The sequence below is a fragment of the Topomyia yanbarensis genome, chromosome 1, assembly GCF_030247195.1.
Source record: "Topomyia yanbarensis strain Yona2022 chromosome 1, ASM3024719v1, whole genome shotgun sequence".
Lineage (NCBI taxonomy): Eukaryota > Metazoa > Arthropoda > Insecta > Diptera > Culicidae > Topomyia > Topomyia yanbarensis.
Window position 1 is genome coordinate 29,634,600 of NC_080670.1, and position 13,460 is coordinate 29,648,059.

The 13,460-nt window shown below is 40.6% G+C and overlaps 1 protein-coding gene across 13 annotated transcripts in view; it reads left to right on the forward strand.

The window, feature by feature from the left end:
• LOC131677187 (serine-rich adhesin for platelets) overlaps positions 1 to 13,460 on the forward strand; it is a 945,885-nt gene that overhangs the window by 867,630 nt on the left and 64,795 nt on the right. For all 13 annotated transcript variants that reach the window (XM_058956882.1, XM_058956887.1, XM_058956884.1 and 10 more), the window contains one exon: positions 330 to 823. In XM_058956882.1, the coding sequence (XP_058812865.1) occupies positions 330 to 823 (494 nt within the window). The remainder of the gene's footprint in view (positions 1 to 329; positions 824 to 13,460) is intronic.

The following is a 13,460-nucleotide window of genomic DNA, read 5'->3' on the forward strand; positions in this document are numbered from 1 at the left end:
CCGAATGGGTTAATCCGCCGGCTTGGCCCAGCAAATGTACACCGAGAGTGGTATGTCGAATCGAATCGAGAAGAAGAACGATAAATGCTGCAACAAGTTTGGGGTAAGCAATAAGCGGAACAGTCCATCAGTGGAATCCTAATCAAATACTAATCCGAACGTGGATTATGGTTATTGACAATGGCTGAATACAGAGTAATTTCAATCGTGCACTGTACATGCCAGGTTCTTCCGGGTGTTGTTTTAAGATGCTGTACTTCAATAAATTTCATCATCAATTGAAGCAGTTAATTCAACAGGATGTTTCTTTTCTCTCTTTCTTTTTACAGCATCAAAAACCGACAAGCTGAACGGTTGCATCCCCACGACTGTCTCACACATGACAACCGGATCCGCGTCCTCCTCTCCAAGTAGCAGTAACTGTAGCATCAGTAGTAATAGTAGTAGTAGCAGCAGCATCAGCGCCAGCAGTAGTAGTAATTCCAAGTCCGCTACGGCTGCCCTAGCTTCGGCGGCGGCGGCTGTTGCTTCTGCAGCCGCCGCCAACAGTGCCAACAACAACAACAGTACAACGGTCATCTCCAGTGCCACACTTGGGGGACACAGCAGTAGAAGTGACAGTACCAGCAGCTGTAGTAGCAACAGCAGCAGCAGCAGCAGCAGTAGTAGTAGTATCAGTAGCAGCAACAGCAGCACCGGCAGTAATAGTTGCGGCAGTGGGTCATCCACGGTCGCGGTCACGGTCAACGGGCTACCGACGGTGGTGAAAAAACCACGGCCTAAAACCGCTTCGCCGACGCGGCACGGTCCGCAGCAGTGTCAGGTGAGTTTTGGGGTGGTTTGACTTGCGAATAGCAGCTATTTAGGGGATCTGCTGATTAGTCTAATTAGTTGGTTTGTGGTTAGCACCAAAGGTGAGTTCAGCCTACTAAGACTAGGTAGCCATAATTGATTTCAACGAAAATTGAAATTAAAATAAATTCAATCCCTTTTCCGTCTCATCGATAGCGCAAATGCACAAAATGGCGGAAGAATCCATAACGATTTATCGCTTCATCTTTATCCCCGCGGAACCGATTTAGCAGCGGACCTGCACCGTTTTCAGCTCTGAATCGTTCCCCCGGGGGGCACCTTTTCACATCGTTAATATTCCTTTTCTCAAGGAGCACCGCCCGCATGTTGGCTTCTTGGCTATCAGCAACATCTACAATCATTTATTTTTTCCGTCTACTATTCCCGCTCCCTTCTCGGCTGCGATCTCCGGTCCTTCCATAGTCACCATTATAATTCTAAGAGAGCGGATGCTAGCTAGCTTCCGCGCCAGTCAATATAGGTATTGAAATAATTTCCAGACTGGAAGAGAGCACTTTATAAATATTTCCTTCTGCTCTCTATCGATTGGTACGCCACCTACCGTTCTTCCCAAAGCCGCCGGTGAAAGTAATGAAGGACAGCCTCGCTCAAGACTACCGCCTTACCAATTCTCGGAACAGAAGATGTTTGGCTGGAGCACAGGCAGAGCCTGGAGGATTTTGTAATTTCCCCCTCCCCCCGGGGTCATCCTCTGCTGAATCCACTCTCCTCCTCCTCGCATCCAATCGATGGACTGGTTGCGCGCGTCAGAGAAACGCGAGCCGAGCAATCTTCAAACGGCACAAACAAGGGCTCACTCGCAACGAGCAAAGCGATGCAAATATTTATGTTTGTATATATGTATGATGCTCGTATAAATAAATTTATTTGAAATAAATACTTGATTGCTGGAAGGAGACTGACTTCTGCGGGGTGGTTGGGTGGAAAATATTGATAACACGGCGGCGTCGTTGCCAGGAACAAACCAGCCGGGCCAACTTCAGTTCCAGGGAAATATGGGTATCGGGAAGTCATGAAAGGGGTTGGTGGGAATGATTGAGACGAGAAAGAGGAGGAGGTGGGTTGCTGGGAATTGAATTTTCCACATCTATATCGAACAGGACGACGACGACGTTGACGACGTGCTGCTCGGTCTGGCTTTGATGTCGAGAATCAGCGATCGTAAATTGATTTAAAACCGTTTTCCGCTTCGATTGGAAAGATTTATCCGTGTTACTCGCACAACCTCGCTTCGGCCGGTTCCGTGTGGAGTATAGAGTGAAACTGTCTTCCAGGGGGGATACTGTCGGACGACGCATGTGTGCCTCCGCAAGTGAAGTTGAAGATGCTGAAAGTAGTCGTTTAATGGAGATCGGCGCGCATACCGCTTACGCTTTAGGGATCACAGACTAAATGGTCAACATGTCGATTGGAAGCTCAAAAAGGCTAAACTTTGAGTGATTCAGTCGCGGTTTACTTATTACTGGGTCCATCAACTTGTCGCGATTATGTGATTTATACTCTATTTGGTACTGTAGTAAATCTAGGTGAACCAAAAACAGGTAGGGCTACAGACAGGGTCGCAACGTTGTCTTCTGGCGCCCTTGGCGGAGTCCCAGTTTTGCGACCCCTTGATGTTTACTGTGGCTTTCTTTTTCAGTTCGACTTTCGAACAAGATTTTAGTATGTGCCGCACAGCAGCTTCCTAGACTCCTTTACTTCACTGCTGGTCATAAGTTCGATGTCTCTAAGGAAGTTTGAAAGATGTCAAAGTTTGTAAAAAATACATGATTTGGCAGGCAATTTGCTCGTGTGGAAAGCGGAGCACTGCTTTCGGGGCAACCGGAATAAGAAGATGTACTTGAAAGAATGCCTCCAATAGCGTTTATTTCCATTATCGATGTCTCACGATGGCCCTGCGATTTTCTGACCCGGTTGAGCATTGTGTCAGTGTTAAGAAAAAGGAACGTGCATTTGGATATGGTTATGAAATTGAATAAATCGAACATGGAAAAAGTTTAATAATATGTTTCTTTTTAATTCCCTGAAAGTTTGAAAACGATCAACCGAATGAGCGAATTTTGACAAAGCACTACTCCGAAATTTTCTAAAATGAATTTACAGAAAAACGTTTTTGTATCTCGTATGATTTGAACAAATTTAATGAAAAAGACTAATGAAAATTGCAATTTCGAACTTATAAGATAACGGCCACTGCTTTTGCCCTAGCCAGTGCGAAGTGAACGAAAAAAAGGCTACTTTTATATTGTGTACCTTGTCTGAAGAACTGTTACTTTTATTCTTGCCGTGGCGATCTGACGAGAAGAGTGAGTCGCAGAAGCAAGAAATGGTGCTCCAGCCACATACGGTGGTTATTGACTTTCGGTTTTATCGCATAAGACCGCCATAACATCAGGCTTGCTGCTGATAGCGTTCAACAAATTGGCCTAGGCGAAACTATTCGTTTTCCATAACAACTTGGTTGTGTGTGTGAAAACGGTTTAATAAAGATCCTTATATATACGACCGACGAGAAAATCAATGTTAGGCTACAAGAACTGACAGCACTTGCTGGAACCGTGGTCATTAAAAGACTCATGTCGCATTTGGAAGAAATGATATTCATAACGAAGGACACCTGCCCGGTATTTCAAATGTTGTTTTGTGGTGCGAATCTAGGTGGAACGACCCGAACGTCCTCCTATAAACCATAATGCGATAGAAATATTGCACAGAGAATTCTTTGCGCATTCACAGTCTCCATTACCATTACTTGAATCACAAACAATTGCCAAATTTGTGACAGCAGTTCAGGTAATATTGATAACTGCAAGAGCTGCGTCTAGTATCTCAACACAAAAAGCCAGCAACATCATTGAGGATGTTCACACTCGTTACCCGTAAGGGCAAAAAGAAATGATGAAATCAGATGTTCGCGAATATGAAGCCAGCTGCCACGATGTGAACAGGGACGTGTGCGAGATAGAAATGAACGATTCCAAGGACGCAGATGATGAGGAAATTTACCGCCTCGTAAATAGGTTTCCTCGTGGAATGGCAAGTCGCTAGTACGAGATCTGCTGGACAAACTTAAACGCTCGTTTTGTCATTTTTATTGCTTACATCATTCGTTTAGTTAACGCATTAAATCGAGTCAAATAAGTGAATTACATGGAAAAGTAGAATAGACGGAGACATACCCTTTCATGCCCAACTTTTTTCTAGTGCATGTAGGGTTTCAAAACTATTTCTCCTTGAAAACGGAGGAGTCAAGAAACACGAAAAGCCTATTTTCATAAAGATAGGTGCTTCCAAAGCAGTGCTAGAAGCTGGTCAATTCTCCTGGACTCATGAACTCCTAGAATAATTACAATAGTCCAGTTACGTGGAAAACGTAGCCAACGACAGTCTAAATTGTTAAGATTTATCAGTTTTCAATAATATTGCACCATTACGAAGATATATGAAAAAATCATTTTCCGTCGTCAACGTAAACTGTCCCTGGGAGCACTGCTCTATCGGAGTCCAATCAGACTAATTGCAATAACTTCAGTTCTAGAGCTGATCCTTGTAACTGTTAATACTCAAATTAAAGGCAATAATCACATTATTGAGCCTTACTTGTTTTTATGAGCAAATCTCGCTTTAATAAAAAGTTATAGCTGTTTAAAAACGTTGTTTTTACCACTTTTCAAAACTGGGAAATAATACTAGCCAGAATAAAGCTAGTTATTCAAATGACAAATTTTTAAATTGCACGTAATTTGAATTTCTGTATTACGTCAGTGTCCTGCACTCCCACTATAAACACATTCAAGCGTACTAGGCCAAAAAACTTAATTCGCTGAGAACGATATAGCCGAGAAGACAGTTTTTCTTTCGAGATAATATTTCTATTGACACTCAATTTCATTCTCATACGAGGAACTGAAAACGCTGTTAATTCGGAAAACCGTGATATTTTTAACAATCGTACAATATACAAAAAAAAAGTAAAGTTAAGCAGGACATAAAATGGTACCCAAGAAATACATACACACGTATATTATTAACTTTGCTGATACGGAGAAAAGCACACAGTAGTAGTGGTCTTTCAATCGTATGTCAATTGCTGCTAATTTCCTGTAATGTTCAAGTAAGTTCGAAAATGACGTGACGATAAAAGGAACAGATATCACTAAGCAGACATGGAGAGCGACTAAAATGTTGTGATTGGTTGAATCTATAAGTTGGGATTATCGTTTCGTTTTTATGTCTAAAGTATGTGTCAGTCTCTCGTTTCATTTTTGCTCTTTATGGAATAACATAAGAGAGATGCTCAGAATTAACCGAGAAAAAAGAGGGAAACACACACTAAGCCAGCCAAAAGTTGCCAGCAAAAAGTTGTTCAGTAATTTTTTTCGACGACTTGCACAGTAAAGTGATATTTTTACGGAGCTGTCTGCAAATTGTTTGAAAAATTGCGGAAAAGTTTTCATTTTTTAGCGTTTTTCAGTAATTTTTCGAATAATTCGCTGAAACCCGCAATATTTTCTACTGAATTTATCAGCACTTCTATTGTTTTCGGTACATAAACATTATCCAGTAAAATTTCGACAGATTGTTCGGCAAAATTATACCAACATTACCGAACCTCGTCAAAAATTTACAGAACAGGTACAGCAAATCATCTGTCAAGTCGCCATTTTCAGAGGAAACTGCTGACTGACCAGTATTTTTTGACGTTTGGATGGAACGGATTGCGGAGAATTCGGTAACCGAATTGTTTTACTGAATTGATTACCAAACGGTTTGCTGTTCAAAACCCCAGTAAAATGTTACTGTACCCAGCAATTCAAATTAAGTGTGCAGAATCCATCTATTAAAATCGACTCAAGAGCACCCCTTCTATATTTTCTATAAACTCAAAATCAAGTGCTTTCGGAATTGCGCTCTGATACTCTCATTTCGGATTGAATAAAATCTTATTTTCGGAAGCACTCAACGTCTTCCGTTCACACTCTTCAAGAGCGAATTATTTTTGTTAAAAAAAGAGAAGGTCTCGTCGGTAAAGGTGAAGTAATTGCAAAGTGTCTGTTCTATGTGTCGGAAGCAAGTGATATTGAAATTATTGATCTCATTTAATATTTATAGATTCTAGATAATCAATGATACAGTTGACAAATTTTACATAAATTAAACGATATCAGTAATTTGTGCTAGGTGGTTCTCTTTCTATATGTGTGCATTTTCTTGACAGCTACATTTAGCAGATTGAATTCTTGGTAGTTTTCTTTAGTAGATTAAAAGTGATTCTCTACTAGGGGTTCGCGGACCCCTAGAAGGCCGTAAAAAGGTTTCTAGGAAGTGATGGATATTGAAATTTCAATCTTTTTCGTAGCACAAACCACACCTTCATAAACAGTATTACACCGTCACTTCCGGTTGCGCAGTGAAATGATCCAGCCACAGAAAAAAAGTGCGGACTGTACAGCAGAAAAGTATAATTTCGATTGACTTTAAACAAATTCGTCTTAGACCTACAGTACGGGACGTGGAACTATTACTAAAAATAAAAACTTATTTAACATACATACAGTTACACCATGTGAGAAAATGTGTATTGATAGCATTTAAAAGTTTATCCCAGGCAGAAAACTTCAAAGAACAAAATACAGCACGGTGACGAATGTGACAACGATAAAACCAAGATCCTATATACCGTAAACCTGGGTGACATTGATCACTTTTGGATGTAATCATTACATATTTTTAAAGGCAACACACTTTTTCTAAGTTAAATATTTTTAAACCTTGTACTAAGGTATGAAGAACGAAATTGAATGATTGGTTTTATCTGAAGTTACGCTCTTACTACTATTTTTCCAAAAATGTTTTCAAATCACAGTCCATTTGTGTATTCTTGCGTGACTTTGATAACATTTTTTTTACCCGCATTAAATTCATAATATTATTTTTTTCATTAAAATGTTTGTTCAAACTAATTCTGAAATGACTCCAATTGTTAAATAAGTGTTAATCTGTATTTTTGAAAGTAGTTTAACAGATGGTGAAATTTAAGGTGCTCGTAAATTTGAGGCTAATTAGAATAAAATAGTTTGAAAACATGTTTAACTGCTTAGTTTTACGTCAGTGGTTTGTCAATTTACAAAGAGTCTCATCCATTTTAATACTTTGAAGTATTAAATATAAAAATATATTTAAAATTTAAGCCTGAAATAATTTCGGACTAGTCTCACAAAAAATTATTTTTAAAGTAGGCGACTTTTTAAAAATTATTTTTGGCGCATCCGACCCTAAAGAAAAATGAAAAAATATTAAATATTGAAATATTATTTATATTAAAATCAAAGATTTATTTGTTTTATACAAAATAGAACAAACATAAAAATAAGGTAAAGAAAAAATCGATTTTTTTGTAGTTTTTGTACCCAAAAGACGAACAACATGAATAAAAAGTATAAAAAATCAGTATTTTATGAATTTAGAGTAAAACTCATGTCAAATATAAATGATTCGATAAACTATTCTGGTGAAATAGGCAATCTACGAAAAAAAGTTTCGAATGATCAATATCACACCCCGGTTTACGGTATAAGGATGACGATAAAATTGAAGTGCGCCTACACTACCTAGCGCGCACTTGGGCTAACGCGTTCTGTGATGTCAAATGTATCAAAAATAAATATAAAAATCGATGTTAAATTATGAAGGTCCGCTTCAATCCTGGGTGTTTTCGAAGGGGCCGTCAAACGAAAAAGGGTGAGAGCCGCTGGATTATCTTGTATTGTTTAAAAATCAGCGAATTCCGAAATGAATATTTATGTTGTCTAATATACGAGGAAACCTATAAGCTTCATTTTTTCAAAAATAACGTTAGCTAAATCTAGATTCTTGCTGTGTAAAGAAATCAATCTGAATATTTGAATAAATGAAATTGGCTGACAATGTGACCGAACACATGGCGTTAAAGTGCACAGAAGTCTCGAATGCAAAAAAGCAAAGCAAGGCCTTGGTAGCGGATCTTTAGTTTCAAGAAACTTAAAATGCGTCCGGTCGGTGCTCGAACATACGTCGAGTGACTGACTAGACCATCGCCTTACTTTTTGATCCACCAGGTCAGGGTCCATCTTGAATGTAATTTCGTTGAATTTTAAAATATCATGAAATCGAGTTAGCGTCTTCTACACTTTGTAAACATGTACAGCCTTATTCTGCTTTACGACGAACCACACTTTCGAACGAATATGGTTCGATGGAAGTAGGCTCCCGTTTGATTTTACTGTCGTTATTGAGAATGCAAATCACATTTGTTCGAAAATGCTATCTGTCGTAATGCAAAATAAGGCTGGTAGTCTAGACTCTAGAATACCGTGTATTTTCTAGCACCATCACGGATAATCATATTCGGTCATCCCGTAAATAGTTTGAGCTTTTGAGCATAAATTGTCGTAACTAAAGTAAATTAATTTTGAATGACGAAACTTGCGTGAAAGTTACACAAATCCTACAAATCCTTGCCTAAGCCACAATATTTCGCGGAGCGAGAAAAATAATTAACCATTCGGAGACCTTCATTCAAGATGAAACGTTTGGTAAGAAAACTATGGTCTTGCAAGCTATTTGCAGCTGCGGCAAGAGCTTGCAACCCGACTTTACAAACCTGCGATGACCAGCGAAGTATATATTAAAAAATGTTTATAAAAACGATTTCTAGCCGTGATTTGAAGCCACAAGGATCTTGTTTTCTTCTTTCCAGATCTTGTACCTTACCATTCGACAAATCAATGGTATAATGGTATACCACCGAAAATGTTACTTCCGTTCCAAAAGACATGAACCCTTCAAACTCGACGAATTGAGCATGAGGAAACATTTCTCGGCAACGGAGACATCTAACAGTATATCTAATAAAATTTACAGTTATTTGGATTTCACAAGCCATGATGATTGAAGAAATACTATAACGCAAGGTATCAACACCGAGTACACTGGGTACGGAGCAGTAATGCGATATACGGTCACTTTCTTGATATTTCTGTTGAAAATCGGAACCCTTGCATCAGTGCTACCAAACTCATACCAACCTAGGTCGTCGGTTAATGCGTCTTTTACTCGCCGCGAGATCAGGTTTCTAATCACTCTCTCTCTCTCACTCACACACACACACGCAAGAGCCCAAGTAAACAACGTTGTTCGCTTTCTTCCACCGATTTTCCCGAAACACTCGGGGAAAAGTTTGAATCGGTTTCAAAGTGCGGACGGAGTGGTGAAAAGTTTACCATTCTGTAACTTTCTCTCCAGAGTGCTTCACACAAAGCGGATCTGCTTTCGCCGTCTAACTCGTGATGGTTAGAAAAAGCAAGCAACCGGAAGTACACGGATGGCATGGGTGGCAAGGAAAATGCGATGAAACGGCTTTTCTGGTGGAGGTTTTTCCATTTGTTTCCAACTAGCAGAATGTCTTCCATTTCGGTGGCTTTTATGTTTGGTTTGAGTGCTGGACTTCCTTGAACCTGCCATATCAAAATCTTATCTCATTTTCCTCTCAGCCTTAGATATAGTGTTGCATTCACATAGGGATATTTTACTATATAATTTGCATGAAGAACCCCGCTTTTAGATGATCAAAACTTTAGAACAGTCTCACCTCTAATCACTTGACACCGTCACGATCAATCAGTTTTCAATGACCGCACGCGTCGTGACACGCGATGGTATCATTCTATCGTGACAGCATTGTTGCTTCTTTCATTCCCCCTTCCATCACCTGTTGATGGTCTCGTTGATATGCAACAATCGATGATGGCCTGAATTGGATGGCTAGCGTAGGATTTTCCTGTATAACTAGATCCGAACTGGGGACACTTGTTGCCCTGCACTGTTGATATTAGTAGCGATAACTTGTTACCGGGAAGGGTAACAATTTAGCACTGGGTGGGAAAAATACCTACTTTTGATTATACACTCCGTAGAGTGTATTTGTTTATGCAACATGCGCGTTCATGTTTTTTATGTAAATTTCGTTTGTTTTTTCATCCATGAACGTTTTTGTTGACATAGATAGGTTGGATAACAGTTTTCGTTTCCCGGTTTACGCCAAGGAACCAGACGCATCAATTCGCTCTAGCTGGGAACGAGAGGTCTAGGAGAGAATAGGAGGAAAATAAACACAGCAAAATTTATTTGTTTGTTTTCATTCAGTTTAAATACGAAATTCTGATAACAGCACAGAGACCGCCCTGTCAATAAGGGTCTGCTGGGCAAATAAACAAGCACCTAAGTAGTAGGCAATTTCTACTTACAAATTCCAACAGGTAGGAATATGAGAAAATTTTCAAAAGAACGATAGTAACAATGTTTACTTTCTCTTCTGTCAATGACTCGATCGTTTTTCTTTTGCCCCTTAACTCTTTACATAATATGCTATCCGAAGCCATCCATCGTCATTTGATCTGTACTGAAAAATTATACAGGCAATTTATTATGGCTTCGTAATAATCCAGCACACAAAAGCAGCCTCTCATTGCTACTTTCGACCTATTGAAAACTTTCTCCAGAGTTTCTCGTTTACAATCACACGGCAACAAACGATGACTGATTGTTATCGACGTACATAGCTGCACCCTCGACCACTGCTAGTATTGCACACTCTCATTGGCCGCGGTGGGTTCCAACAACCGGACCGTCCGGGACGCTAGTGACGTTTCGGTAAAGTTGTGTAATTTGAATGGATTTGAATAAATTATCAACAGTCGGATAGCAGCAGGCGATGGCTACTTCGATGATGACATCGATGAGGATGGCAATTGCGAGGTGGATGCTGTCCTCTGCGATGGAAAATAAAGCGCAGAAGAAGGAAATGAGGTACAGGGAAATCTAGTTTATTTGCCACTCGTCGTTTAACAGTGCACGGTGCAATAATTGGCAGGAAAAGTGGGTACTTTTAATGAGATTTACGGTGCTCGACTGAAGGTGGAAAAATTCGGGACTTGCAATTTCTGTAAAGGTGGGACTTTACTTACGAAGGAGTTTGCTGAAAAGTGGGGATTTGGAGATGGAAGGGAAAATGAAATGAACCTTAACTGCCATTAATTGATGTGAATTCTAGTTCGCTTTGTCTCTACGCGGAACATGTAGTGGCAGTCGAAATCTATACGAATGATTCATTTCGATCCTTTTTGCTGGATTACAAGTTGGGATTCTTCTCGTACCTAATATCTAAATCTGGTACATGGATTAATTCAGCATGATTAAATATTTGTACGCTGAAAAAATTAAAAAAAACATGTGTGTGGCTAACGGTTCGTTTAGAAAAAGTCTATTCAAAAACCCATTTTTTTTTACATTTTCATTGAAAAAGATTTTTGTTCGTCAGTGGAACAGATGGATAATACATGTAGAAAATATCATCCGAATCGAAGTTGGTTGGGTTCAGTCTTCACCCGCTTTGACATGGAATCTAACAAACGGGCCAAAAAATGGAAACTTCGAATGAATGACAGCTTAGCCGCTTTCCACATTTTATTATTCCGCACGCCCTCGAAGGACAACTTTCCGAGCACAAAAACAAGCGTGCGTAATTGAGCACCCTTCGCCCACTCCCCATCGTCAACAGAAAGTAGTGCTGCACGTGTGCTGGCAAAGTCTCCGGAGAGTTGTTTCGCAAAACCAGGGAGTAATTACGAAGCGAAGCTCCCCCATCCATCCATGGCAACCGTCACAATCCCCTGCCGGGTTGAACGCAAGCAACTGACTGACTGGGCGGGGTAGATCACTCTTGGTTCGTCATAAAAATGAACTCTGACTACCTACCTATCTTCCCCCATCTCGGGCCATCGTTGAACTAACCTCAAAAGTTGTGCACGAGCTCCACTATCTGCTCCTGCTGCTAACGAAGATGATGACGATGATGATGATGATGGACCAAAGCCTACTCAGCCGCTATTGCTAACGAGGAAGTCTCTTGCTGGTCCTGCTGGGTTTGTGTTATTTTTCCTCCTCCACTCTCCGCCAGCGCCTACTGACCAGATCCGGTATGGCCGATCACTGCTTGGCTCCGGACGGCTTTGCTTTGGCCGCGCGCGGATGGATAGAATTGTAATTGGAATTTATTGCTGATTGAAGTCGTGAAAGGGATATTCTCGTCGAGTCTCCACCAATTGGCTAACTGACCGACCGACCGGGGTTCGGAACGATTCGACGGAAAAGGATTTCCAGTGGATTTTAATTTATTATCAAACCCTCTCTCTCTCTCTCTCTCTCTCTCTCTCTCTCTCTCGTTAGAATTACCCAGATAAAGCGGGCACGACCTTGGCTGTTGTAGTGCAGGGAAGCAGAAGGTTGGATATTTATTATCTGCTCGGGTTTTTTTTTGTTCCGTGAAGTGGTGGGCAAAAATCGTTCCGCATGAACTGTCCCGAACCGACGCCGTGTGTGTATTCTGGCCCGTGGGCAATCGTCAGCCGGGGTCAAACTGATTGTGCTAACTCTGGACGGAGTCCCGGATGCGAGATGTGAGAAATGCGAAAGGGTCTGTTTTATGGCCGTTCAAGCCTGTGGCACGGTTGGCAGCTGTCCGCTTCCGAGAGGGGGCGTTCATGGACTATTAGGTCTAATGGTTGCTTCATTAACCGGGTGAGTCGTTTTTTGCCTTGCTTGGCTTGGGGATTGGCCTTCTTGGCTAATGGGATGTTTTGCTACGGAGAATTTGATTTGTAATTTGATCAACATTTGAGACTGGTTTCATAGTTGAGCTGCTGCTGGGGGTGACGATGAAAATTTGACAAGTTAAATCGTGATCTTTACTGAAAAAAGAATGGGTCCTCGAACATAAATTTAAGTAGATACTTCTGGGCATAGTCGTAAATGTTGTCAAATACTAAAGAAAAAATTTGACTCACCTTCCCTGCAAAAATTTAATTTTAAGTTCTAAGTGGTATTCGTCAAAATCGCGGAAATTTTAACTTAAATTTCAGCATGCTTAACCCAAAATTGAGCATTTCAGTCTACTTTCTCATCTCAACCAGATTGCTCTATCTGTAAACAGTGTAGCAAACGAATCGTTCCTACCTACTGTCTACTTTCACCGCGTCAGTAGTGGATAAGCAAGCAAATCTATCGAAAAGCAACAATAAAGCACCGTTACTTTTTCAAGATAAGTGAAGTCTATCAGCAAAATGTGAACAATTCTCGGTAAAATACCGTGGCCGTCCGTTTTAAATATTACTCAGTCCTACCTAGTGTTCAAGAGGACCTTATCCTGGCTTCGGCGGACAATCAAGCAATATTTGAGAATTTTTTTGCGAAAAAACGAATAACATACGAACTTCTGCTTTTGATCTAAATGATAGGAAATTTGATGTATTTTAATAAATTATATTAATTTCGCATTTCGGTTAACTTCGAGAGGACCCCCACTTGACGTAGTAGGACGTAGAGGTGTGCGCCGATGTATTTTTAATCGGCGGCGGCGTAAGCAACATATTTGGCCGGCGGCGGCGGCGTCACGCCGTTGGACCCTATCGGCGGCGGCGCACGTCGGCGTGACGAATATTGACGCCTATGCAACTAAAAACAATTCTTGGCAGTAAAATTCCTCTCCCAAA